This window comes from Anoplopoma fimbria, chromosome 24, assembly GCF_027596085.1.
Source record: "Anoplopoma fimbria isolate UVic2021 breed Golden Eagle Sablefish chromosome 24, Afim_UVic_2022, whole genome shotgun sequence".
NCBI lineage: Eukaryota > Metazoa > Chordata > Actinopteri > Perciformes > Anoplopomatidae > Anoplopoma > Anoplopoma fimbria.
Window position 1 is genome coordinate 19,099,113 of NC_072472.1, and position 26,777 is coordinate 19,125,889.

At 39.7% G+C, this 26,777-nt stretch overlaps 2 protein-coding genes across 2 annotated transcripts; both read left to right on the forward strand.

Moving 5' to 3' along the window:
- Positions 1–945: 945 nt before the first annotated feature.
- Positions 946–12,183, forward strand: adssl (adenylosuccinate synthase, like). The gene is made up of 13 exons (XM_054625277.1): positions 946–1,499; positions 2,016–2,118; positions 2,843–2,911; positions 3,439–3,489; positions 3,568–3,634; positions 3,789–3,896; positions 4,488–4,569; positions 6,173–6,299; positions 6,387–6,541; positions 9,277–9,401; positions 9,538–9,635; positions 11,021–11,170; positions 11,276–12,183. The coding sequence occupies exons 1-13, from the start codon at positions 1,266–1,268 to the stop codon at positions 11,326–11,328; spliced, it is 1,422 nt and encodes a 473-aa protein (XP_054481252.1). The 5' UTR covers positions 946–1,265; the 3' UTR covers positions 11,329–12,183.
- A 7,512-nt stretch (positions 12,184–19,695) lies between these two features.
- LOC129113942 (potassium channel subfamily K member 4) lies at positions 19,696–25,082 on the forward strand. The gene is made up of 6 exons (XM_054626428.1): positions 19,696–19,884; positions 22,511–22,625; positions 22,772–22,932; positions 23,035–23,221; positions 24,260–24,402; positions 24,483–25,082. Exons 1-6 carry the CDS (start codon positions 19,696–19,698, stop codon positions 25,080–25,082), a joined length of 1,395 nt encoding a protein of 464 aa, XP_054482403.1.
- The last annotated feature ends 1,695 nt before the right edge of the window (positions 25,083–26,777 follow it).

Here is a 26,777-nt window from a genome sequence, read left to right on the forward strand (position 1 = left end):
TAATCAAGGGCCGACTAGTCCAGTAACCTGACTTGAGTAACCTGTACAGTCCTCCACTCTGTATATCTCCTTCAGTGAATTACTGGGTGGAAGACGATCAGCTTCAGTTATTGTATAAAGTCTGTGTGCACAGACCCCATGCCCATGAGCAATATGAATTAGTTAAATACATTATCCACAAATATATAAATCTTTGAGTGCATGTTCTTATGATACCACAAATTACTAAAAAAATACAACCGAAGGAAGGGAGTTCTGGTCCAGAAAACTAACCTGCTGCAATATAACTTGGCCACAGATACACTCTAGGTCACCTTGTTTGCTGAGTTATTAAATGCAAATTTACATTGGAATATGCACCAGGAGTACACACACAATATGAAACAGCTGCCTTTGCTGCCACCTGGCAGCCTTGGAGACCTCTTTACGAGGGCTAGGTCACCTTGTTTGCTGAGTTATTAAATGCAAATTTACATTGGAATATGCACCAGGAGTACACACACAATATGAAACAGCTGCCTTTGCTGCCACCTGGCAGCCTAATGGACACATTGCTGTATTGAGTCAGTGTTGGGTGTGTTCAGCAAAGACACCAGACCTTATATTTCCAAGTCATTATTGTCACTAAGGCCAATGTAGAGTTACTCTTGAAGACTACGTTAGGACACAGGACCTCTTTACGAGGGCTATGCTAGTATCACTCAAATCATTGTAAAATGACGATGTGCCTTAAATCGTGCACATTACCAATGGAATTTATCAAATAGCAACAAACTTGGTGAACAAAGGCTGTTGCCTAGTGCGGAGAAGACATTAGAGCTGAGCTGTTGAAAGCGAAAAGTCGAATATAACTGCCAGGCACGTTCAAGCTGCGTAATCTGTCCGTTGATAAAAAGCGAATGCGGAAGTGGAGAGCAGTGAACCACACGGTGTCGTGTACTCTTCGTGAAATGTGAGGTTTCATCAACGGGGGTCTTTAATTTGAGATTCATTAGCAAAACAAACAAAGACACCGAGTTACATATACTGGCTGTGTGTGTCAATGAATTGGTTATAGTCAGTTTAACAGAATAATAGGGAGAATGAACAATGATAACTGTGCCTAATGGATGTACATGTATTAGACACACAACCAAGGAGACCAAGGAGAAACAGCGCCACCTAGTGGTGACGCGGCAGAGGTGCACTTCCCGTGACGCAGAGAAACGCGGTAAAACGATATTCCGTTGTGTAGAAGGAGGGGCAGCAGCAGCAGCAGCAGCAGCATGGCATCCGACAGCACGATGGCTACCGTGAACGGACGAGAGGCAGTCTCCCTGAACGGGGAACCGGTCGTGAAGCGGCCGCGGGAGAGCGTCTCGCGGGAGTCCTCTCTCCGGGTCCCGAAGGAGCCGCAGAACAAAGTGACCGTGGTGCTCGGGGCGCAGTGGGGCGACGAGGGGAAGGGGAAAGTTGTGGACTTGCTCGCAATGGATGCGGATATTGTATGCAGGTGCCAGGTATTCAACCACACTGTCGATGTAACGTCACAGTCAGCTTCCAAGCATGTCTACGTCGTACCGCGGCGCTGTTCTTTAGGTGTTATTTAAACGTAACGCGGGAGTTCAGGTGAAAACCGTTCCCGTCTAGCCGCCGTTTAATATTAATGATCTGGATCCGACGTCAACAACCTTGTCTGACCTCCCGGATGTGGAAGTGCTACGTTGATGCTAGTAACAACCGCTTGCCTGTTCATTTTTTTTTATTTATTTTTATTTGCTATGATGGTAGCAAAACGTGTTTTTTGGATCCAGCACGTGACCTCCACATGCCGATAACCGGATCTGTTTGTTATGTAACGCACTGACTGCCTGTTGTTGCCCAGCTGTTCCCACACAGTGACATTCATTCATTTTTACTATTAGCTTGTAGCTTACCACAGCTAACTAGAAGCACTGCCACTGCAGAGGCTCAATACTCTGACCTCGTTCAATGAAGCAGGCTTGAGGTCTGAATCGTGTTTGTTATGTTTGCAGGGAGGCAACAACGCGGGTCACACGGTGGTTGTGGACTCGGTGGAGTACGACTTCCACCTGCTGCCCAGTGGGATGCTCAACAAGAAGGCTGTCTCCTTCATTGGTACGAGGACATCCTTGTGTTTTTGATTTGTTTTGAAAGTCTTGGAAGTTTCGCGGGAAGATAAAGATCCTAATAAAACAATAAAAATCTGTTTATGATTTAGATAGTTGGACATCAAAAGAACAGCAGACAGCCTTATCACACAGAAGACGGCTTTATCTGTTGTTGTGTCTTGTACAGTACCAGTCAAAAGTTTGGACACAACTTCTCATTCAACTACTTTGAAGAATCTAAAATATAAAACATATTCTGGTTTGTTGAGCATTTGTTTGTTTACCACATAATTCCATATGTGTTCCTTCATAGTTTGGATGTCTTCAATATTAATCTACAATGTAGAAAAAAAAAAATAATGAAAAACCATTGAATGAGAAGGTTTGTCCAAACTTTTGACTGGTAGGTCGGGAAGTTCTAGTACACCTACATTTAGCTAAACTCAGTATGCATGTGTACCAACAGAAAAAACAACTCATACAGCTGTAACACTTACAGCAGTGTTCTCTGGATTGAGCATTTCCTCTTTTTGGTATATCCATTTTTTTAGTACTATGAACTCATGGAAAGAGGAACCATGAAAGGAACTGTTGTTAAAGTCATGTGTAAAAAGAGGGGTTGTGTTATATAAATGAAACCTCAGAGAAAACATGAGCAGTTTGTTCCTCATAAGAAATTTTGTGACTTTTATTTCTCACAAGGTTTGTCTAATTTTCATTTTGCGTTACAGGCAACGGAGTTGTGATACACCTACCAGGTCTGTTTGACGAAGCTCATAAGAACCTGCAGAAAGGCAAAGGTAAAGTGTTCTAAATAGGAGAGATGCAGTGATTTAATAACATTTTCTCCTCCCCTTAGAAAGCTGTGTCGGTATCGGTATGATGAATGGCCTTTCTAGTCTTCCGACCTCTCAAAGTGCTTTACGCTACATGTCAACATTGCACCCCTTTTACACGCATTCATACACTGATGGCAGAGTCGACCATGCAAGGTGCCAAACTGCTTATCACACTATTGGGGTGCAGTGTCTTGCAGAATAGCAATAGAATCAAACTTATGGTGTTTTGAAACACTTGATTAGCATTAGAGGCAGGTTTAAAAAGTATAAGGTATGTTGTATTTGCATTTGTTTACGACTTTTTAAAATGTGCATCATTATCATATAACATGAAAGCAAAAAACATTATATTGGTATTGGCTTCTAAAACATATTTGCGTCACCTAATACGTTGGAAAGCTGCAATGAAATGTGTAGATTGAGGTAATAACTGTTATATGGATGAGGTACAGCCAACATGAAATGTGGATTTGTTGTATTATGTGCAGGATTACAAGGATGGGAGGAGAGATTAAAGATTTCTGATCGTGCCCACCTTGGTAAGTAAGCATTTCCTCATTCATAATTTTTGCATTAGAAATGTCCTCTTACTGACAGTCCCTTCTATCCGCCGCTAGTGTTCAACTTTCATCAAGCTGTTGATGGAATCCAGGAGCAGCAGCGTCAGCAACAAGAAGGGAAAAAGTAAATCTAGTCTAATTAGTTTAAATGCTGTATATCTTTAACCTTTGTGAGCTATATATTATGATGTTTACTGTTTTCAAGTTGGAGTGTTTGTATTCTATTAAACAAATAGGTTGTTATGGTTATTAATGTTGCGTTTTTGTTTGTTCTCCAGTTTGGGAACCACTAAAAAGGGCATCGGACCGGCCTACTCCTCCAAAGCTGCTCGCAACGGTCTGCGAGTCTGTGACCTTGTCTCAGATTTCAAGGTCTTTGAGGGCAAGTGAGTAAAAACAGTAAATCTATACTAATTAGTTTAAATACTGTATACCTTTTACTTCTGTGAGGTGTATATTATGATGCTTACTGTTCTGAAGTTGGAGTGGTTGTATTCTATAAAACAAATAATCATAATCTTATAAAATCTCATTATATGTTGCCAAATCTTCAGTGATCGAAAATGAGTTCAAATGTTAGAGACTGCTGATGGGGTTTTCTGATACTTGCAGCACTCTGAAAGTATCTCTTTTTAAAGCATAGTTGTGTTTCAATCCCTAAATGTTAGGGTCGTCCCAAGATACAAGTTTGAGTTGAGGAATACATATCGAGAACATTTTAATCACATTATGGAATACATTTATGGTATACATAGTTTTATTTTGTGGGTGTCATAATGCATTACTTTAATTATTGTAGTGTCTGAATCTTCTCCGGCCACCAAGTGGCAGCACCTGAAACAGTAGTACTATGAAAGCCTGATTGCGCTGCATATCATGTGCACTTAGTCTGTGAAGGTGTATTTGAATACCAATGGATGCACATAAACTTTTACAAACATGTGTAAGCAGCCTCTTAAACTCTGTCCTCCTCGCAGGTTTCGTATGTTGGCTGAACATTTCCTGACGATGTATCCGGAACTTAACCTGGACGTTGACGGTGAACTGGAGCAGCTGAAGGTGAGGACAGGTTGTCACGTCAGAGCCAGGAAATATTAACAGAATGACATCACAGGGTACATCCCAAGTCTTTTAAATTGCCTCCTCGATTCCCTCACTTGCGTCCTTTCCTTGCGCCTTAGTCCCGCCCACCAGGGATGCATGGAGAAACGCAAGGAAACCAGGCGAGGAGAGAGGAAACGAGGAAATGTGTTTTAAGAGACATGAGACGTCCTTTCCTCTGTAGCGTCACGTGAAGCGACGTCTGTTTCTGATGACGGCGGCCGCTGATCACAGCTGATCCGCTGTCAGTCGGCTTTAACAGCTGGAGAGACTTTTGATTTTATGTCTGCACACATTATCACTGTACTAATATTAATAATGACACAAAGTAATCATCACTGTACTAATATTAATAATGACACAAAGTAATCATCACTGTACTAATTAATAAGCGCAGGACCGATTTCTACCGGCGAAATGCGTTTGTCTTATTTATTAATTATTAACGTCTGTATGTTTTGAAATTCGGATTGTGATGTCATTATTAAATAATCCAGAATATGATTATGTTTTCTCCTAAACACTGGAATTAATTTATTAGGCTCAATGTTTATGGGTAAATTGGAATTACATAACTCATCAACCTGACACTCAGGAATTATTAGCCTCATATGAATGAATGGAAATTAAGATATGTAAAAAGTGTTTCTACTGACAGACAGACAGATTCTCTAACTCTTTAACTCTCTAACTTTAATCCATTCAGTGTGTAATCTGTCATCACTCTGGTATTAAACTCCAGTGATGATGAGTTATATCAGATCAGTACGATCGGCTGCAGCGTCCAATCAGATAACTGATGAACGATGAGGGGGCGTGTCGGCCCTCACAACACTTCCTGGAAGGAAGCTCTCGTGCATCCTCGCTCATGGCTCCTCGGTTATCCTTCCTCGCTCCTCGATCCGCGCTCCTTGGTGCTGAAATACGAGCTTTGGGACGGCCGTCAATATGGCGGTGCGAAACGACTTCCGGTTCAATCGAGGAGCGAGGAAACGACAAATAAGAGACTTGGGATATACCCACAGTATCTTTTCACTCAATCAGATGCCTTGCATCCATATTGTGACAATAGACCTTTTTCATGGAAGACATTTTCACTTTTCAGGAAAATGCACATGTGAAAATAATATGAATGAATGTGAATTTAGCTGCCTCAGTTTCTAGGTCTTGTGCCTACTGGCTCACTATGATGGCTCACTGAGACACAATAACAGAGAAATCATTACTGTTGTTACTAACACCTATGCATGTACTACTGTGACAATTTAAAATGTCTTCTGTGACGAATAACTTTATTTGTGTATGAAAAGAATGATATAATCGTTGTCCTTTGTAATGCTGATATTTGTTTGCATCTTAGAACGGTAATGCCCCTTTTTAAGAAAGGAACAAATATGAAATCGGAACAATGCATTAATCAAGATTATTGTTTATTTACTAGTTTCGTAGTCTATTGCCTCTCACCTGAGTTTGAATGGTCAACAGTTGTAATTGGTATTTATTGCTACACAGTATTCAGTGTTTTCATTATTTTAGTAACTTGTTGGTCACTGTTTTTCAGGGATATGCAGAGAGGCTGCGTCCCCTTGTGACTGATGGGGTTTACTTCATGCACAAAGCTCTTACCGGTCCCAGTAAGAAAATCCTGGTGGAGGGAGCCAATGCTGCTCTGCTGGATATCGACTTTGGTAAGCACCAAGGGAGATTGTGGAATTAATTATGAAGAGGGATTGGATCTTTTGCCTCCTCAGGTTAACCAACGTTTCTCTGTCCAGGGACGTATCCTTTCGTGACGTCATCTAACTGCACCGTGGGGGGAGTGTGCACTGGTCTTGGCGTGCCTCCATCATACGTTGGCCGAGTGTACGGTGTCGTCAAAGCGTACACCACCCGGGTGGGCGTTGGTGCTTTCCCAACAGAGCAGGATAATGTGAGTAAAGACACATTTGAAAAAATACGCTTTTTTTTTATCTCTCAAAGCGTTGATGAAATGAGGTCCTGCTAATTACAGATTAATGTTATCAGGCCGAGAAGTGATCAATGTTGTGATTAAAGGATCAAATTCATCATGCCTGCTTCTCAGGCGCTCAGCAGCAGCGTTTTGTAAAAGAAATCCAGCATGCTACACTGGGAGAAAGGAGATATGTGATGTTATTGTCAGGTTACCACACTCACAACAGCAAAATATGTTTTAGTTTTAAGATGGTTGTAATGTTGGTATTTTAGATGTTGAACCAACATTCAGAGGACAAACATGAATTATAATTTCTAGAACTATAGGACATATAACTTGATAAGATATCTTTCTATATGGATAAGTTGAATTTGTTGATGAGGTTTGAGTTGCATACAGATTTGTATCTCCTTATGCTGATGGAACAATTTCGAACTGGAAAATACAGCAAAAGGTCGAAAGATAATCACACCAGTCCCAAAACATCCAGAGAAGAATACAGAACTACACACGTGGACAAAATTGTTGGTACCCTTCCGTTAAAGAAAGAAAAACCCACAATGGTCACTGAAATAACTTGAAACTGACTAAAGTAATAATAAATAAAAGAAATATTGAAAATTAACTAATAAAAATCACATTGCTTTTGAATTGTGGTTCAACAGAATCATTTTAAAAAACAAACTAATGAAAATGGCCTGGACAAAAATGATGGTACCCCTAGAAAAGATTGAAAATAATTAGACCATAAGGACATGTTAAACTAAGGTGTGTCCTCTAATTAGCATCACAGGTGTCTTCAAACTTGTAATCAGTCAGTCTGCCTGTTTAAAGGGTGAAAAGTAGTCACTGTGCTGTTTGGTATCAAGGTTTGTACCACACTGAACATGGACCACAGAAAGCTAAGGAGAGAGTTGTCTCAGGAGATTAGAAAGAAAATTATAGACAAGCATGTTAAAGGTAAAGGCTATAAGACCATCTCCAAGCAGCTTGATGTTCCTGTGACTACAGTTTCACATATTATTCAGAAGTTTAAGGTCCACGGGACTGTAGCCAACCTCCCTGGACGTGGCCGCAAGAGGAAAATTGATGACAAAATGAAGAGACGGATAATACGAATGGTAACCAAAGAGCCCAGAACAACTTCCAAAGAGATTAGAGGTGAACTCCAAGGTCAAGGTCCATCAGTGTCAGATCGCACCATCCGTCGCTGTTTGAGCCAAAGTGGACTTCATGGAAGACGACCGAGGAGGACACCACTGTTGAAAGCAAATCATAAAAAAGCGAGACTGGAATTTGACAAAATGCATATTGACAAGCCACAAAGCTTCTGGGAGAATGTCCTTTGGACAGATGAGACAAAACTGGAGCTTTTTGGCAAGTCACATCAGCTCTATGTTCACAGATGCAAAAATGAAGCATACAAAGAAAATAACACTGTACCTACTGTGAAACATGGAGGAGGCTCGGTTATGTTCTGGGGCTGCTTTGCTACATCTGGCACAGGGTGTCTTGAATCTGTGCAGGGTACAATGAAATCTCAAGACTATCAAGGCATTCTGGAGCGAAATGTGCTGCCCAGTGTCAGAAAGCTTGGTCTCAGTCGCAGGTCATGGGTCCTCCAACAGGATAATGACCCAAAACACACAGCTAAAAACACCCAAGAATGGCTAAGAGCAAAACATTGGACTATTCTGAAGTGGCCTTCTATGAGCCCTGATCTAAATCCTATTGAACATCTGTGTTAGGAGCTGAAACATGCATTCTGGAGAAGGCACCCTTCAAACCTGAGACAGCTGGAGCAGTTTGCTCACGAGGAGTGGGCCAAAATACCTGCTGACAGGTGCAGAAGTCTCATTGAGAGTTACAGAAATCGCTTGATTGCAGTGATTGCCTCAAAAGCTTGTGCAACAAAATATTAAGTTAAGGGTACCATCATTTTTGTCCAGGCCATTTTCATTAGTTTGTTTTTTAAAATGATTCTGTTGAACCACAATTCAAAAGCAATGTCTGATTTTCATTAGTTAATTTTCAGTACATTTTTATTTATTATTACTTTTGTCAGTTTCAAGTTATTTCAGTGACCATTGTGGGTTTTTCTTTCTTTAACGGAAGGGTACCAACAATTTTGTCCACGTGTGTATATATCAATGAACAAAGACAAACGGTTTCATATATAAAGTAGTGTAAGGTGCTGCACAGCTCAGCAGTGCCGCAGAGAGATGGAGAGGAAATAATCTGACCTGTGACCCTGTGTTCAGTAACTGTTAAATAGAACCTCACTTAAATGGCAGTAGTTTTAAAAAGTGGGTAAATTCAGATTCTGCCGTGAGCCAAAAAGACCCCAAGGACATCAGCTTTTCAGGAATCGAGGTCAGCTTCAGAGACGGACTTGTGGTCAGACGTAGGTTAGTGCAAATCTAGAGGGTTACTGGAAGAAGCTTTTGTGGGAAAGTGGAAAAGAAGTCTGCCAGCTCTGCGCTCTTTAAGAAGACACTTAACCCCCAGCTGGAGGAGTGTGGTTGTACTGGGCAGCTTTCTCATGCGAGTTTGTAAACTCAAGCAGGACGTTACTGGAAAAGAGCATGTACATCTGACTGTCACATCACAAATAAAGGCGTCAAGGCAAGCAGAATCAACACGGTATCCCTAAAAATCGCTGATTTATCTTGTGGATTTTTAAAGTAAATATGTATTTTTATTTTTTTCAGGAGACCGGAGATCTGTTACAGTCCAGAGGGAGAGAGGTCGGTGTGACGACGGGCAGAAGGAGGCGTTGTGGTTGGCTGGACCTGATTTTGGTCAGATACGCCCACATGGTCAATGGCTTCTCTGCGTAAGGAACTGTCTCCCCATTTCACGATATTATCCCCACCTGCTGATGTAGTTACTGAAGATGCTGTTAAACTTTATGATGCACTCTGACCCTCCACCATCATCAGAGTTGAACGGAGTGACTTCTTTCCTTGCAGAATTGCCCTGACAAAGCTCGACATTCTGGACACGCTATCAGAGATAAAAGTGGGCGTGGCCTATAAGGTTGACGGAAAATCTCTACCCAGTTTCCCCGGTAAGTCATAACCATTTCAATGTTTTCCCATTACAGAAGAAATTGTCTTGGATTTAACATTTAACATTGCCTTTAAGGTAGGCAGCAGATATTGATTCAAAAGTAGAGCTGTAACTGATGATATATACAAAAATATTCGTTTTGTCAATTATTTGTACAATTAATTGATTGGAAGACCTGAAAATCATTAAAAATACATTTCACAAGTTACGGAAACTCAACATAACATCTTTAAATTGCATTCTGTGTCTGACTTTACAGCCAAAAATCCAAAGTTATACAAGTATCAGTGATGTGAAACCTATAAAACAGTAACAGTAAAGAAGCAAATCCTTATATATTTGAGAAATGGTGTTTGTTTGTTATGTCATAAATCAGTGGACGATTATTTTTTTGTATGAACTAGATGACTACAGTACAAGGTGTAAATGGTCATGTGTTATCTTGATGTCCTGATCTTTAATTTAAAAATAATGTCATTTTCATGTCTAAGACTATCCATTGATCCAGAAACATTTTAATGGCAGAAACATGATTACTGTAAACACAGGAGAGGACCTGTATTCTCAAAGGGTTTATTATTTTCAGAAATACTACTCAGCCTTTGGTTAAAGGTGAATGAACGAAGCTTTCATGCTCCTTAATGTCTTATTTTACACGGGTCAGCTTTTTTACGAGCAGGAAATGCAGTATCTTGGGTTTTTGAAAATCTATTTTGCAGCAGATTTGAGGGCGCATGTATCTTCTGTTTCTCTCTCTGCTTTCACCGCCAAATGGCGCAAATTGAATTGTTAAGTTAATGAACCAGAGGATGATGAAACAACTTCTCTATTTCTGTGACAGTGCAGCTGCTCTCGGCCAGCATGTCATCACTGATTTCCCTCCTATATTTATCATCTTCTTGGTGCTGCATGTTTGATGAGGTGGCTCCTATTCTTATCCACATTTGTTCCTCGAAGTTCTCTCTGGTTGTGCTGCAGTCTTCCAACAATTAGTCATACATTTAGTAGTAAGAACAGCTCAAAAGTCCTACCTTGAACATGCTGCTTTAGACCTACAACTCAAATCTGGTGAAGCCTTTTGACTGGCGCATAGAGAAATTGTCTTTTGTGTTTTGCGCCATCTGATCGGCTCTTTTTAGCGGCCTTTATAGAGACCACCAATCAAACTATTAAGAACAAATTCTAGCTGATAACAATCGGCCAAATGATCAGACCTCATCACACCCTATCAGATAATAAACTATGCTATGCCTTTTTTTATAAGGGCTGTAAATACCAGTAAAGGACAGCTGTTTAGACCAGTCTTGTGATGAATCACTTACTGTAAACCAGAATAAAACGCATCGTCTTTCTCTCATTGTTACCGTCGTGCTTCTGCCGTAGCAAACATGGACGTGCTGACGCGGGTGGCGGTGGACTACGAGACGTTGCCCGGCTGGTGCTGCTGCACCGAGTCCGCTCGGAGCTTCGAGGAGCTGCCGCCTCAGGCACAAAATTACATTCGGTTCATCGAGGACTTCCTGCAAGTGCCAGGTTTGTAAAGAGCCACTTTAAACTAATGGATGGACTGCAGCCAGATTGGTAAATGCTTTGCCAAACCTGCCAGTCACACCTTGTCTTTTTTCCTTTTCATTTCAGTGAAGTGGGTTGGAGTCGGCAAGTCCAGAGAGAGCATGGTCAAACTGTTTTGATCCGTCTGCCGACCTGCGGGTTCAGATAATTTCAGGTTTTGATAGGATTACCAGAGGAGTGTAAAATGCAAACTCTCTTCAAGGAAATACTTCACCAGCAAGGCTACTTGTGAAACTTTTAGTTGCTGCTTTTGCATCACATTTGCAATAATTTTTCCCAGATGTAATTTATGCATTCCACATAATGTTTCTTATATTTATTCGGGTGTTAATTTTTAAAACATGATGCAAATGGATCGATCATTCTTTATTCCATTCCACAGTAAAGCAGTTTTCTTTTCTTTTCAAGCATTTGAAACTCATTAACCATAATTGATAGCTTTTCTCCCGTTTATTTTTCTTTACATATATTTGAAGAGCCATTGATGAACAGAAGACTTCATATTAAAGTGCACAACACAATAAAGCAAGAGATACTTTTCAGGCTTTGTAATAAGATGGGGAAATGAATGACCGCCTTTGTGCGATCTATCCGATAGTGAACTTTTCTATTGAACAATTTTAAAACAGTTTAAAAACATGAATGCATCTGTTTGTATCACTATTTTCATGATGAGTGTTGGAATGAACATAGTGCTTTTTAAAATCATCCTCAAAATGGATAAATCAACTCTAAACAACTTGAGGTTAAATAGCTGTTTTCTTCATAATATTTGAGGAGAAGTTAATAGAAATTCCTCATCCACGTAGAGACATTAGCTGGTCTTTGAGAAGTTTGTGTAAATGTTAAGAAAATGGCCAGTGGGCTGTAATGTACCAGAGTATATTTCAATATGTTTCATACACCATTTCATTCATTGTCAATGATGTAAAAGACTAAGCTTGCTCTTATCAATAAAAGGAAACTTATCATTATTTTCATTTGTCATTCATTCAGGTTTTAGTAAAGGGTTTAAGTAATTCTGGAAAAGAATTGTTCTGAGCATGTAATTGAAATGTTCTCAGGTGTTAATGTGAAATGTTAAGGTTGTGTTATCATATCAGCCTTACAATGTTCTGCTCCTGATGTGCAGCTACAGTTCAATTTCTTCATATCAGTATTTCTTAAGTTTTCAGAAGTAAATGTAGGTGCTTCTGGTCCTTGCGATGTTATTCATTATGCATCCATTATGATTCTTTATTGGCTGTGTAGGTAGGCCCATTTAAAATCTGCACCTGAGAAGATGTGTGATGCCGTTATCTGAATGTCTCCACAACAAGTCTTGGAGACATGAGGAAGGACGTAAGCAAGTTTTAAAGCTGCCCTGAGCAATATTTTTATATCTTCGATGGATCATATAAATTATGTATGATACGAAAGGTGTCACTTGAGGTGATGAAGCAACAAAGTTAAATTTTGACTGCACTTCCTCTGGGGTCTGTTAAGCTTTACTTCTTTTTTTTTTTTTTTTTTTTTGTAAACAGTTGCATCTCCACTTGCAGCAGGCAGCTGTTTTTAACAAGAAAGCCCTGATGAACTCAGTTTACATTAAATACTCAGTAACAGTTAGCAACTAGCTAGTGAGCAAAGCGGAGCGTTTAGCAGCTGAAGTGCAAGATATTTTCACCAGGAAATGGAAACACAAATGATAAAGTTGCTCTCCATCTGCTGCTGAATGTGTAAATAGTGATCTGTTTGCTGATACTTTTGCTTCATCAACTCTACAAGGCATTAGTGGACAGATGTCTGCATTCTTCTATATGCCTCCTTCAGCCTATAACATTCTTCTTTCACTCTTTCTTACTTTACACCCTCATAAGTTAGCTGACTTCCTCTCATGATTTAAAAGCTTTTCAGCACCGGGTGGGGGCATTAGATTAAAGTGTAAAGTGGATGCCTTGGCAGATCGATGGAGGTGTAACAGAGTCCTGGAGCTTCTCAGATATTGCAGTCTAATGTGTTAAAGGCCCTGCACACCCACACAGGTGTTATCATCCATACAGGCCCATCAGACCTCTGCTCACGTTGATGTTGTGCAGAGATATGCTAGGAAATTATGTCATTAAGCTCTGCATAAAGATGAAAATAACGACAGAGTAGTAACAAAACTAACAGGCAGTCGGGGAAAATCAACATTCCTGAAATGAGGTCTACTCGGGTAAAAAAAATCAGTAATTCAAAAGTAGCACAATGTTTAGTCTAAACCTAAAATATTTTTAACTAAATTCATAAGCCACTGCCCTATTAATGTTAATGTATACTTGCAGATAATTTGCATCAATTATTTTAAGTCAGACAAAGTTTTATTTCGAACTGTATTGCAGACTACTATGAGCCCCAAACAATATTGAATAGATAATACAATATTGAAAAAATTATGAGTTCTGAAAACAGTAAATTAAGAAATAACCTAATATCATTTTTACCTGAAAATCTTATATTTTGAAATATTCTTTTTGACAGTTTTGTCTTTATGTCACCAAAATCTGCTCCCAGCTACAAAAATGTAGTCAGCAAGCACCTGTTAGCAAGAACAATGAAAATTCCAAAATTATTCTGAATCAAAGTGAAGGGGGCCTGTGATTGGCCAAAAGAAAAGTGATATCATGAAATAAAAACACTGTTGATAAACAATGACTCTAAATGAAAAGAAAATGCAATATTCAATTAGAAAATTTAGACTCCAATAAAACTGTTAATATGAAAATATAATTAATCATTGAACATTTTGTGGTTCCACACATTACCACCTCTTGTATTCTGCTTAAACCTAATGGATATATGTCCTATGTGCTTTTGGATTAATAATGTAGAGGTTAGTAGTATACAACTTAACAGGCAATTACTACAAATTCTGATAGAGTATCAAAACATTACTTACTTTCCTTTAAACATAGGAACCTGATTTAATTCATAAGAAGACTTGTTTTTGTGCTGATGCCCTTTGTTGTAAAAAAATATTATTTTCTGAAGGTCGAAAGTGCACCTCCCGTTAAATGAGCAAAGTTGCAGACGTTTGCTAACCAATCAATTTCCAGTCCAAGAAGTCCCTGCATCATCAGATATGGCACAAAGTGAGCTTACAGTAGACATAAGAAGGCTTAATTGAAAATAAAGTGCTCATAATAGCAGTGTAGTCCTCCTCCCCCCTGGCGTTTTCTGTCGGCTCCCTCCCTCCCTCCCTCTCCTTTAATACCACCTTCCTTTACTCGTAATTGAGAGCACATTTATCATCAGGTCAATCAATTTGAGCCTTTTATTCAAGTGTAGTTACTTCTCAGATGGTCATCCCTCGTCAGATCTCCTTCCAAAATCTGTCTTGGTTTTTATCCCCCCCACTGGCTGGATGTTAATTCATTTACCTTTACACTGCCAGCTAAATCATACTTTACATTAAAAGGACACCTGGAATTGAAGCCATCGACCAACGAGAAGTAAGGATTTTTAGATTTTCTCATTTCTTTGCATGTGTGACCAGGAGTTTGATGAACGTGAAGGCAGATCTTCTTTTATGTGGTGTTCAGAAGGGATTGTGGAGGTAATATAGAGATCCAATTATATACATTTTTGATATCAGCATGACCTTTGAGTTGAGTTTTCCTGACTATGATTTTGCAGTCGGAGGGAAACGTGTGAGCAACGCAAAAACTACCAAGGTCGTCATATTTTCTCCTTGTGTATTCCACTGAGTTCTCTGATTAACATTGATCCCGGCATTTATAAATCATCATTCCTTTTCTTCCTTCCTCATTCTGCAGTGTCATGATTAATGTACGTAGCAATAAGACACCTGTTTCACTGGGGTTGGACTGTGTTCAGTTTTCGTAAGAACAGAGAGAATTGCAGCTCTTACACAGATTGAATTGGAGGAGCTAAATGTATTTAACAGTTTATTAGGTGAGTGCATGGAATAAATCCAATTGCGCAACTCAGCAAGTAGAGACCAAGCAAAAAGAATTTGCAAGGAAATATGGAGAACGATGATTCAAGTTCTATCTTAACATGATTAACATATACCCCTGTGACAGATGCATCAGAATGCATTATGACATAGTGTACTTGTCTAGTGCATTGCTATAATACAGTGTTAATGTACCGGTGTCTGCTTATCATTTGTTACTTACAACACAATCCAAATACGATAGTGTGTTAACTCAATTACCAGTTGGTGATACACGAACATCTGTTTGCTACACTTAACATTGTTAAAAGGTGACACTAAATTAGTAAAAAACACATCAGTGTGCACTAAGTGTAGGTCAGATATTGTACATTTTAAATGTACACTGAATGCCCTACAGCAACAAAAATAAAGTACAGATTGTACAGTTTATCAGTCTTTCCCTTGATCAAACATTTTTAAAAATCCTTTATATTAAAATTATGTTTTTAATTTTAATGTTGTATAAAACCTCACTCCTTTCGGTTCCTGTAAAGAGTAAAGAAAACATCTCCTGCTCAGGAGGGCATATAAAAACATTTCATTCAATCGGATGTGATTGATCTGCAGATGTGCTGATCAGCTGATCAATAGAGCAACATAGGGTCAGTTCCCAAAACTGTTTTTTCTTACCATTTCCATAAAGGCTTTTTTATGAGTAACAAATATGGGAACAGCTGTTACTCCAGTCCACAGAAAAATAAAATAAAAAAATATTCACGGAATCCACTTTGATGAATTTGCTCGCTGAATATAGCGTGAATTTAATAACCATAATACAAGAATGCTACACGAACATGGGTTGACAGTGGCTTTTGATCTGTATCAATACAAATCAGGTGCAGTTCTGTTCATTTTTTAAATCAGAAACATGTTGTCTTATATATATATATGTATATATATATATATATATATATATATATATATATATATATATATATATGTATATATATGGCTACTGTCTGGGTGCCACGTTAAATCATTTTGCACTGACCTTGTACTGTTACTTGTAATACCTCCGATTCCAAGTCCAAGTTCCTTTCTGAACATAAACTCTGTCCACCCCTCTCAGCCTGATATACTGCCCTGGCACATGTTGCCCTTTCCTTCCTGGAAGCTCTACTGAAGACCCTGGCAGAAAGTTAGTTATTTTCCGCTCCTGATTAGGATGAATTTTATTGAATGGAGATGTCTTGTTTGACTGAGTATTGATTGATCAACATCATCCTAGCAGCTGTGGATATGACTCCACACATCCTTTGTGGTCAGCAGCCACAACAGCGATACACTCAGGAGGCAACGCACAAAAACCTCGCCCACAAAATTAGCCATTTCACTTTGTGATCTTAGTTTTCAGTCTGTGCCACCCAGACAAAATGTATCCTACATTTCCTCTTGTACTAGTCTTCTTATGAAGGTGATAGTAGTTTCTTTAAACTAGTTTAGTGAAGGTACATTAAAATAACAGTAAATACTGCAAAATATTCTGAGTGACAGTAACGCAACATTATATATGTTATATATGATATGTTTAACCGTATGCATCAGCATATTAGCATTGTTATAGTTAGCATGTTAGCATGCTGATAGCATTTCGTTCAAAGCGCTGCTGTGTCAAAATGCAGCCTCAAAAAAGCATGACTGTAGACTTTATTTTGTTAAATTATGCTGAAACTTGAATTTTTATTGATTTAATATTTGTTCCCTGAAGCGGCCGCAGTTCACAGTATGGGAGGATGAAGACAATCAGTGTTTAAAGAGAACAAAAATCCCCGCATTCATTCAAACTATACTACTGTATGATTAAGCTGACTTTTTAATAGTAACCATAGAACTTAATTTAATTTAATTATTGTTTGTTTGAAAAGGGACAATTTTCACAATTCAAATAAATGTAAATGTACCTAAGGCTAAGATTCATCAGCAGTCTTTTTGCCAGATATAGTTAGGTATCCTAGAATAATAACCCTACAGATTTGGAGTAACATACAAACATCCACCTATGAAACGTTATTCCCACCCCTTTAAACACACACACACAGAAAGAAAAAAGATCAGCAGCAGTTCTGTCAAGCAAATTGTATTGAGGATTGGATACTGAGAGCAGGGTGAAAGGCAGCTGAGCTTGGCTTCTCCCTGCAGAGTCTGCAGTCAGATCTAAATGAATCTCAAACATTGATCCCACAGACGTATTGATATGACTACAGCTGCTACTGCACTGGACATTCATTTTAACTCTTGAGAAAACTAGGGAATATGAAAAATTCTACGTACAGACTGAAGCAAATGAAGCTGCATTATGTGTTCATATAATGTCATCATATAATTAGATCTTTACCTAGTACATAAAAAAAGAGATCTAACTGAAGTCTGAAGAAACTGAATAGAACCAAAACTTGACTCCATCTTCCTCTCCACCTTCAACTGTGCTGCTCTCTCGCTCTCTCTCCCTGCCTCTTTAATTCCCTCTCTCACTCTCTATATGAAGTCAGTTTGATTGAGTATCTTTTACCTCTCTTTAGTGCTCAGCAACAGCATCCCTCCCCACCCCTACACACATACACACAAACACCCTCATGCTCACACACACACACCTCGCTGTATGCAGCAGCCTGAACTCATGAAACACCATGCATGAGGCGACTGCTACACAGGATTCTTATGATCCTTCATTTTAAGGTAAGCACACATGGGCTGGACTCTCTGCCGCGTCGGTCGGTACCATACATTTTGTACGGACCAGGAGGGACCCTAAGTGGTAATAAAATTGGATCACCACAGCTATGGCTCGGTAGCAGCAGCAGCAGCACTGTTGGCATTTAATGCAAGCCGTACTACAGTTTATTTTTTGTCTAGTGGTGTTTAATCTGTCTGGCTTTCGGTGTTGCATTATGTGGTAGGTATGCATGTTTTTTTTTACTTCAATAATAGTTTTGTGTTGGAAAAAGAAGTGGACCATTGTTTTCTTTGAAAAAATTATGAACTACTAATATAATGTTACTCACATGGATAATCACACATATTGTTGTATTGGTCTCTTTGTATATGCCTATGTAAACCCTAAGAACCAGCTATTTAATTGAGTCTTACCAATATAGGAATGAGTTACTCTGCTAACTTGTGGCTGTATCTTGCTAATTTTGGGAAGTGATCAGTTTCTTTGTGTATTCCCAGCAGCTGTAAAACTGTGGAGTGTATATTTTGTCACCCTTTGACAGTTTATTGCTCTAGTTTCATCAGATCTGCTGACTAAAGAGCTGCAGTCACAGATCTTAAGGAGCTGGTTTTATTGTTCTGGCTTGCAGTCCAGCGGTGCAGAGTGAATTGGAAATGGCAGGCTTACTGGTCCAAATTATAAAAATCGTATCCTCTTAAATCATTTCTGAAATTTGGGGACTAAAGGATTGTCGGACACATCGATCAGTTTCTCAACTTCATCATGGCGAAGCTGCATCTCAGTGCAGAGCCTTGGCTCCAGCTTCAGTTTTAAATGAGAATGCGTCTTGGTTTAAGACGACAATGACCAACATCATCTTACTGAACCAGGTTTCACTTCTAGAAATCTAGAGCTCCTGCTTTTACAAAGATACAACAATCTCGGAAGTCCATATCTGATGTATTTGGAGGAACCTGCACTTATTTATATTTCTTCTGCAAATGCTGATCTGCATCATGGGAAATACATCTTCTTCTACAATTGTTTTCTGCACCCTGATTCTACAAAGGTGTGGATGGAATATAACAAAGCTGAACCGTCTCTCATCACAAACTAAGGACTTACATAGCGCATATGATTAGATGAAGGCTACAGATAATGTATAACCATAAAGAAAAGACAACAATAGGTGGATTTGGTACCAGAACATCAACTCTGTGTGTGACACTGCCACGCCTGAGAGCTTCACCTTGTTGTTGCCTGTCACTGAGGTTTATCCTCACTACTTATTTAAAATCATTGACGTAAATGCCGTGAATGCTGAATAACACGTGAAAATATGTGTCTCTGCTTGTATCTAGTGTCCCCTCCCTCGGAGTGTGAGGTGGACGGGCTCCCCGGTGGTTACGGATCCAGGGATTCCATCCTCAGGCCTGGTGACAGGAAGGACTGGAAAAGACGAAGGCGTGGTCAACTGAGGCGGATTGACAGGTAAACTCAACTACAATGGGTGAATCCGTCTTTGTATTCATGACATGGAACGTATATGTTTTTGTACTTGTGCGGTCAGATCTGTTCAAAATGTCAGGCAGGGCAGATGACTGGCGTTTTATCGAGGATGCTTCACTAATTGTATGTCAGCTGTGTGGTGAGGCCTGAGTCCATTTAATGCCTCATGTTCAGACGTGTAAACAGTCTGAGTTGCTTTGAGGCGCTGTCGTCAGTTTGAAACCCTTGTGTTTGTGTGGTTGCTGATGTTTCAGCTGCAGCAGCTGGGATCCAGGCCACACCAGCGCTGAGGCTGGCAAAGGGAAACAGCAGCCTGCATTCGGACTGAGCATAGGTGCAGGCATGCGCTGCTCCACCCTGCTAGGCATCCTCACGGGGGTGCTTCTCTACTTGGTGCTGGGAGCTGTGGTGTTCCGCGCCTTGGAGGTTCCGCGAGAGGAGGGAAAGCACATGCAGCTTATGGACACACGCCGGGACTTCTTGTTGAACTTTACCTGCATGGGCCCAAACGACCTACAGACCCTTATAGAGGTACAGCAGATCTTCTCATGACAACATATATTTAATTTGAGAGCCCTTTTGGGGTCCTCGCCCCCAGGTTAGTAGCCACTGAAAAGTATATTAACACAACTTGTGAACGACTTTAATGCCTTAGTATTCCTTTAATTGCCATGAATATTTCAGCGGTCAGAATTATAGATGACTTTGCGGTGTAAAGAAAAGTTAACTTTTTAGATACTTTTGTACTAAAAAAAGCTTCAAACTGATGTTTGAAAATAAATTGAAGCTGATAATTTCATAAAATATGTTCTTTATTATTATGGTATTATTTGTGTGTGCTTTTTCTTATCACTCACTATTTTCTCACTCACTATTGGTCATCTACCTCTACATCAGGTTCTGAAACTTAGAGAAAGCAACACATCTTGCTAAGAATATATTTTGGCTTGACTGATTCACATTTTATATTCACTTGGAACTTGTTTGACAATGCAACTTATCTCACTGATTCAGTTTTGTGGATCAGGGTGACCAGTCTGATTTGTATAGTACTGTGGGCTGGATAACAGGTGTGGTCTGAGCAGCTATGTAAGGATGGGTCAGTTCTAGTGTGTGTGTGCAAGTGCATGAAAGCTGAGCGCCATGAGCCATGTTGGCAACCGCGCTGTGATTCTAAGGTTTGTCCTTGCTCCAGAATGAAAGTTGTAAATCACGGTTTTAGCCATTGACATTTGAAAAAGGTTAGAGGGACTGAAGGACATGACAAATGTAAAAGAGGTAGTCACATTTTGGTTTTGGATTATGCAAAGGAAGATGATAAGAGATCTGGAGTGCTCCTTTGGTGCATCCCGTTGACTGATTCAATTAAAAGACAGGAAGGATAATGAGGATATTTATCATAGTTCATAATATTAGTATTGAATGAATGTTTAATATGGAACCCTTAAGTGTTATATGCAATATGAAGCAAATAATAAAAAACATCATTGTTATGAAATTATATTACATCAATTTATTTCAGGATAACTGAATTTTACCTTTCAGCCACTCACATGAATCAATCGCGCTCTTTCTTAAACTAGCACACCTGTTGCCGTCAATAGCCAATACTCTCATGTCAGCTGGAGCAATACAAATGCTGCTGCTGTAAATAAACACAGTACGCAAACTAAACTTCTTGAGAGTTTTAAGCCCACGCATTTGCTTTCCAAAGCTGCTAATGCTACGAAGCTAGCCGACTCACGAGTTATGCCGGCACATGTTAGCAGTGGTAGTGAGCTACCACAGAGGAAGACATGTTTCTCTTATCAGCGTTCTTTGTATTTCTCTGAGGAACATTTAGATTCAAAATGCTGCAGAGGTAACTCTGAGTTAACCAGCTAATGTTAGCTGCTAATGCTATTGTCTTTCCTAGCTCGCTAGCCAGCTTGGCACGTAGCATGCACAGCTTTGCTATAAAGATATAAGGAAAAAGGGAATTTTAAAATAAAATCTATAATATAATATAAACAGACTCCTGTGAAAGATTATTAAATGATATCTGATAATAAGTTGATTTCTAATAATTTCCTAATTTATTATACAGAAAATATTGTTTCATTCAGGCCTATATATGGTGCACGATTTATTCATATATATATATACATAAGGTTCAAGTGCAATTTTCCCACATTGTATTAATAGAAATACACTAATAGTATAAAGATTTATTGTATCTATTGTTAGGTGCTGTCAGGAAAAACAAATGGAAGTCATCCTGTTCATGAGTGAACCAGGCAGCTGTTACAAAGCAATTCTATAGATGTTTTCCTACTAAACAAGCACTGTGGGTCAGGTTTCACTCAACCAATGTCAGCTGTTTCAACAAGTCCTCAATAGATAAGTTCCTTCCTACTATAATCTGTTTTCAGCTTGAGTAATGAAACATTTAGTGAAGTTCAGCTTATTTCACAACTCAAGATTCGCTGTGTTAGTTTGGCAAACCATTGGACACGCTTACACTAATTAGGAGCTTCAAGCGAGAGCGCAGCTGGAATCGTAAAAAAACAATAGAAATCAATCCATTTTCCCAAATGAGTTGGGACAGGCATATGCATTGGCGCCAGTCCAACAGACAGCCTCAACCAGACACAGCCCTGCCTCTGGGATTGTAAATTTCTAATTTACTAATAGTAATAATGTCTGCAGAGACCACATTCAATCACAACTTTGTCATACTCAGCTTTAAATTCAGAGTTAACAAATGTCTTCAAGCACCAATAGACAGAAAACAGATAATTAGATCAGGAATTCTGTTATCTGTGCTGGCAGTGGTTCGATACACTCAGGACAAAATGGAGCCGTGACAGTCGTAAATCACCAGTCACTTATTTGTCCCTGCTGCTGATGCCATGACAATGCATTTTCTACAGCATTGACAGCATTACTGGACTATTTAATTGGATATTAAAAAGAAACTCACACTCATTTTTGTTCTTCTGAAACTTTCAACATGTCAGAAATGAATCACATGTGCAATTTTAACTAACTGATGGGCTAATAGACAAGTTTGTGCAATATGCTCTACCCTCGTTTTACTATCCAATTAAATATTCATTTCTAAACTGTTTCATGAACTAACCACTAAACTCCTCTCTTCTGTACTTTACCATCCCAGGAAGTAGTGGAGGCCGTTGGTGCAGGTGTGGATCCCAGCAGCAACTACACCTTCATCAGCCAATGGGATCTGGCCAGCGCCTTTTTTTTCTCAGGGACTATCATCACAACCATCGGTGGGTGTCCAATAGGAGCATTAAGCTTGCTAACGTAAATTCAGATCCAATAAGGCTACTTGTGAGCGAAATCAGTAACATTTTTGACCTTTACACTTTGTGTCCTCAAATCCGCTGATCTTTGACCTCTCACACCACATGTACAGGTTTTGGAAACATCTCTCCCAAGACAGAAGGAGGGAAGCTGTTCTGCATTTTCTACGCCCTGGTTGGAATCCCGATGTTTGGTTTCCTGCTTGCTGGAGTCGGAGACCATCTGGGTACTGGGCTGAGGAAAGCTGTTGCCAAAATAGAGACTCTCTTCCGGGTCAGACCCTAAACAGAGCTTCCAATGTCTTCTTTGCTTGCACTGCACATGTACTTCCCTTCATTTGTCTCATGCCACTGTGTTGTTTCAACCTGCTGACAGAAATGGCGTGTTAGTCCAACCATTGTGCGGGTGATCTCAGCCGTCCTGTCCATCCTGCTGGGTTGCCTGCTCTTTGTCGCCGTGCCTATCCTGGTTTTCCAAAAGGTGGAGGGGTGGACTCTTCTGGAGTCGGCCTACTTTGTTGTTATCACCCTGACAACAGTGGGGTTTGGAGACTATGTTGCAGGTATGCAACAGTAATTGATTACCCACGTGTTTCTTAACATAGCTTTGCAGTGGTGTGCACAGACTCTGAAATGGCAAAGGTGGAATTTTACTTTTAGGCTCAGTAGGCATGTCTAAATACAAAACATTTAAGATTATTTAACATTATACACCTGTCAAATAACTTGTATTTAATCATTGTCATTGTAGAAATACAAGAAATTAATTTTGTATTCAAGAAAAGAGAAAGAAAGAGTGAGAGAGAAGATGCAGCCACATGCTCGTGCCAGAAATGATCAGATCCCTTATTTAAATGACCAGTGTGTAGCATTTAGGGGTTATCTATTAGCAGAAATGGCATATGATATTCATAACTATGTTTTTAATTAGTGTATAATCACCTGAAACTAGGAATTGTTGTGTTTTCGTTAGCTTAGAATGAGCCCTTCATATCTACTCAGGGAGTGGGTCCCCTTCACAGAGTCACCTTGTTGCACCACCATGTTTTTACAGTAGCCCAGAAAGGACAAACTGTACGCTGGCTCTTTCGAGAGCTTATTCGTGTTTTTAGGTTACCCGAAGGCCACTGTAGTTCTCAGAAAAGCTTGTGAAACTGCGACCACAGCTGATAGATGGTCTTCAATTAACTTAATTTAATAGAAAGATCAATAAATATTTACTGTTTGTGCAAAGCAGCTGATGTGAAAACATAGTTTCCGTTGTAGTCCAATTTGTTTATATCTGACACGCCTTTTGCATATTTTTGCTTTTTAGTTGAATTTATATGTAGATGAGTATGAGCATGACTTAATTAGCCATCCATAAATATAACTGTCAGTTGTAATGCATTAAGTTCACTTAGCACAGACAATTTTCCTTTGCCTCATCAATAATTCAGGATTACTTTCTTGTAAGAAAACAATTATTGATGATCTAATCAGCTATATAGTATCTCCTATCTTAAATGTTTATTTACTCTGTAAGACAAAGTGAATGGATGAATGAATGTGTTGCCTTTGCACACTGCTACAGTATACTGTGTCTTTGTATCTTCTCAAAGGGGATTCAGGAAATGAGGGGAGCGACCACTGGTACAAGCCCTTGGTTTGGTTCTGGATCTTGCTGGGTCTTGCCTACTTTGCATCTGTCCTGACAATGATTGGTAACTGGCTTCGAGTTCTATCTAAGAAGACCAGAGCTGAGGTACTTCTCCTCCTCTCATGTCTGTTTTCATCATGTCATGTCTCTGCCACTTCATCTCTGGTTTTACCCTCTTCTCACAGATGGAGGAGCTCCGAGCCCACGCCACTGACTGGACTCAAAACATCCAGAATATGTCGGTGGATTTTCGTATTCCCGGAAAAATCGATGACCCCTTCAAACGGCGTCGGCGAAAGCGTCGCCACGGCCCTCGCAGCAATGGTCACACTGTGACAGCTAACGGGGCCCCTGAGGGGAAAGAAGAGCAACGTGAGAGTCAGACAGAGTCCGGATCTTATTCCTCTTCCTCCTCTAATGAATCAGAGTCTGGATCAGGAACAGACTCTCAGGTCACTCAGACGGAGCGAGTGCCTGAAGAAAAAACTGCAGAGCCTGAAAAGGAGGAGTGTCCTCCAGATCCCCACCTGTCTCAGCCTCTGGACTACTTTGGGGAGAACCTTGCCTTTATTGATGAATCTTCAGATGCCCAGAGTGGTAAACTGCATTTAGATCCTCTGCTGGATACAGTAAAATCCAACTGTGAACGCTCTCGGCCGGCCAAAAGGAGACGTCAAAGAAGACCGGTTCCACAGAGAAGCCCCAAAATCAACGGGTCCAGCCGTGACAAGAAGGAGCCCAGAGGAAACCCCCAACCAGTTCCAGGTCTACCAGTGAAGCCTTAAGATTGAAGCTGAATACAGAAACTCCACCGTTAGCACAAGTATCGCCCTGAGAGATATGAGATGTGTTGATGTTCTGACAAAGGAGTTGTCAATATAGCAATTTATTTGTATATATGTACTGCTTACTTACAGACACTTAAGATGAAAACATGCAGCAGAAGCCTTGGCCACTTGTGGTTTGCATTTAATGCTCTTAGCATGCGAGTGTGTTTGCCTCAACCAAAGAGGATGAAGTGATTTGTATGCCAATGTTCCAATTACTTTCTGAGGAGTTACTGCTCTCTACTGGGCCAAGAAAGAAATGCACTACCACTCTCTCAACATGAGGGTTCCCTACCTATTACTTCTCTAAAAAAAAGAGCAAGAAACAAGAAAAGCAAACAAAAAAAAAATTGTGGTCAGAAAGTTGCCACAGCAGTGTGATGTTCTTGTTAAAGAGAGGTAGTGTTGGTCTGAGACAGTTACTCTTGAATCCTGCCAACAAGTTAATGGGTACTAAACTGGCTCTTATACATCTTTGGTATGTTACAAAACATTTTTAAATTCTGTGTTCAACAATAATATCTGCATTTTGATGGCCAAACGCATTCATCCTACTGTACTGCATATATCTAATAAAAATCTTTTTAAAAAAGCTGCATTGCGTCTTAAAAGCATGTTTAGCATTTTATTACGAGTACTGTACTTGATGTTTAAACATGCTGTTACAGCACATTTGCTCTTCTGGGAAACATGATAATCTGCTGAACAAACAGGTTTTTTATCATCACATGTTGGGTTAGTGCCCTGGTGCATCAAGAATGGCACACCATACATGAAAAAGTAGGTCAACATGTCTAACAACGCTGGGGACAAGCATGATAAGTTGCATTAGTGAGAGCTGAGTCACGATGGGTGTCACATAGATCCCAAACCAGGATCTGGCTACAATATGTGATTTCTATAGCAGCTAAAAAGGACGCTACCAATAGAAACAAATAAGGTTTTTAACTGAGTTCAGGCAATATCAGTTGTTTCCAAATGAAGTTCTGCATTTGTTATGGTTTTGTCAGTAAACTGAAATACAGGCTTTATTATAGGGAGGTGAGGATGACAAAACGCTCATGTGGCTTTGATGATCGCTATAGACCGGTTTAGGTTGTTCAAGACAGGCCAGACGTGCTGCAGGTTTTAATAGCATACATACAGTACCGTATTATGGATGTACTGTATAAATGCCCTTCAGGTTGTCAATATGGCCCTTTTAGCATGTGCTGTCGCTCCACAGTGGATCCATGTAAGTGATACTCCGCTGGAAACTCTACCTTGGTGTTTCAACCTGAAAATGGCACCAAGGACAAACATGGTGCAGCAGCAAACTGTATCTGCAGTTCTGTCGTTGTCTGAGTTTTATTTTCCTGTCATAAAGAAAAGCTGATCTTGCAAAATATCTGATACATTAAAGTTGATAGTGATTTATGATAACTCCCCTCCCTCGCTAATTAAGTAAATGAATGCAGATTTTTTTCTCTATTTGAAAACAACCAGCAGATGGCACACTGACACATTTCCCTCCCTATGAAAGTACAAGACTAATTTACAGAGTATACTTTCATATATCCAAGGTTTTTGACTAAACGTGCATTTGTTTGTTGGTGTCTGGATGAATTTGAAATGAGACAAATTGCACTTTGCATTTTGTCGGTGAGTAAGCTA

Coding starts and splice junctions, on each gene's coding strand:
- adssl (XM_054625277.1), top strand. CDS start 1,266: ATGGCATCCGACAGCACGATGGCTACCGTGAACGGACGAGAGGCAGTC. Junction 2,912..3,438: donor GAACCTGCAGAAAGGCAAAG/GTAAAGTGTTCT, acceptor TATTATGTGCAG/GATTACAAGGATGGGAGGAG. Junction 9,636..11,020: donor ATCTCTACCCAGTTTCCCCG/GTAAGTCATAAC, acceptor CTTCTGCCGTAG/CAAACATGGACGTGCTGACG.
- LOC129113942 (XM_054626428.1), top strand. CDS start 19,696: ATGCGCTGCTCCACCCTGCTAGGCATCCTCACGGGGGTGCTTCTCTAC. Junction 22,933..23,034: donor AAATAGAGACTCTCTTCCGG/GTCAGACCCTAA, acceptor ACCTGCTGACAG/AAATGGCGTGTTAGTCCAAC. Junction 23,222..24,259: donor GTTTGGAGACTATGTTGCAG/GTATGCAACAGT, acceptor ATCTTCTCAAAG/GGGATTCAGGAAATGAGGGG.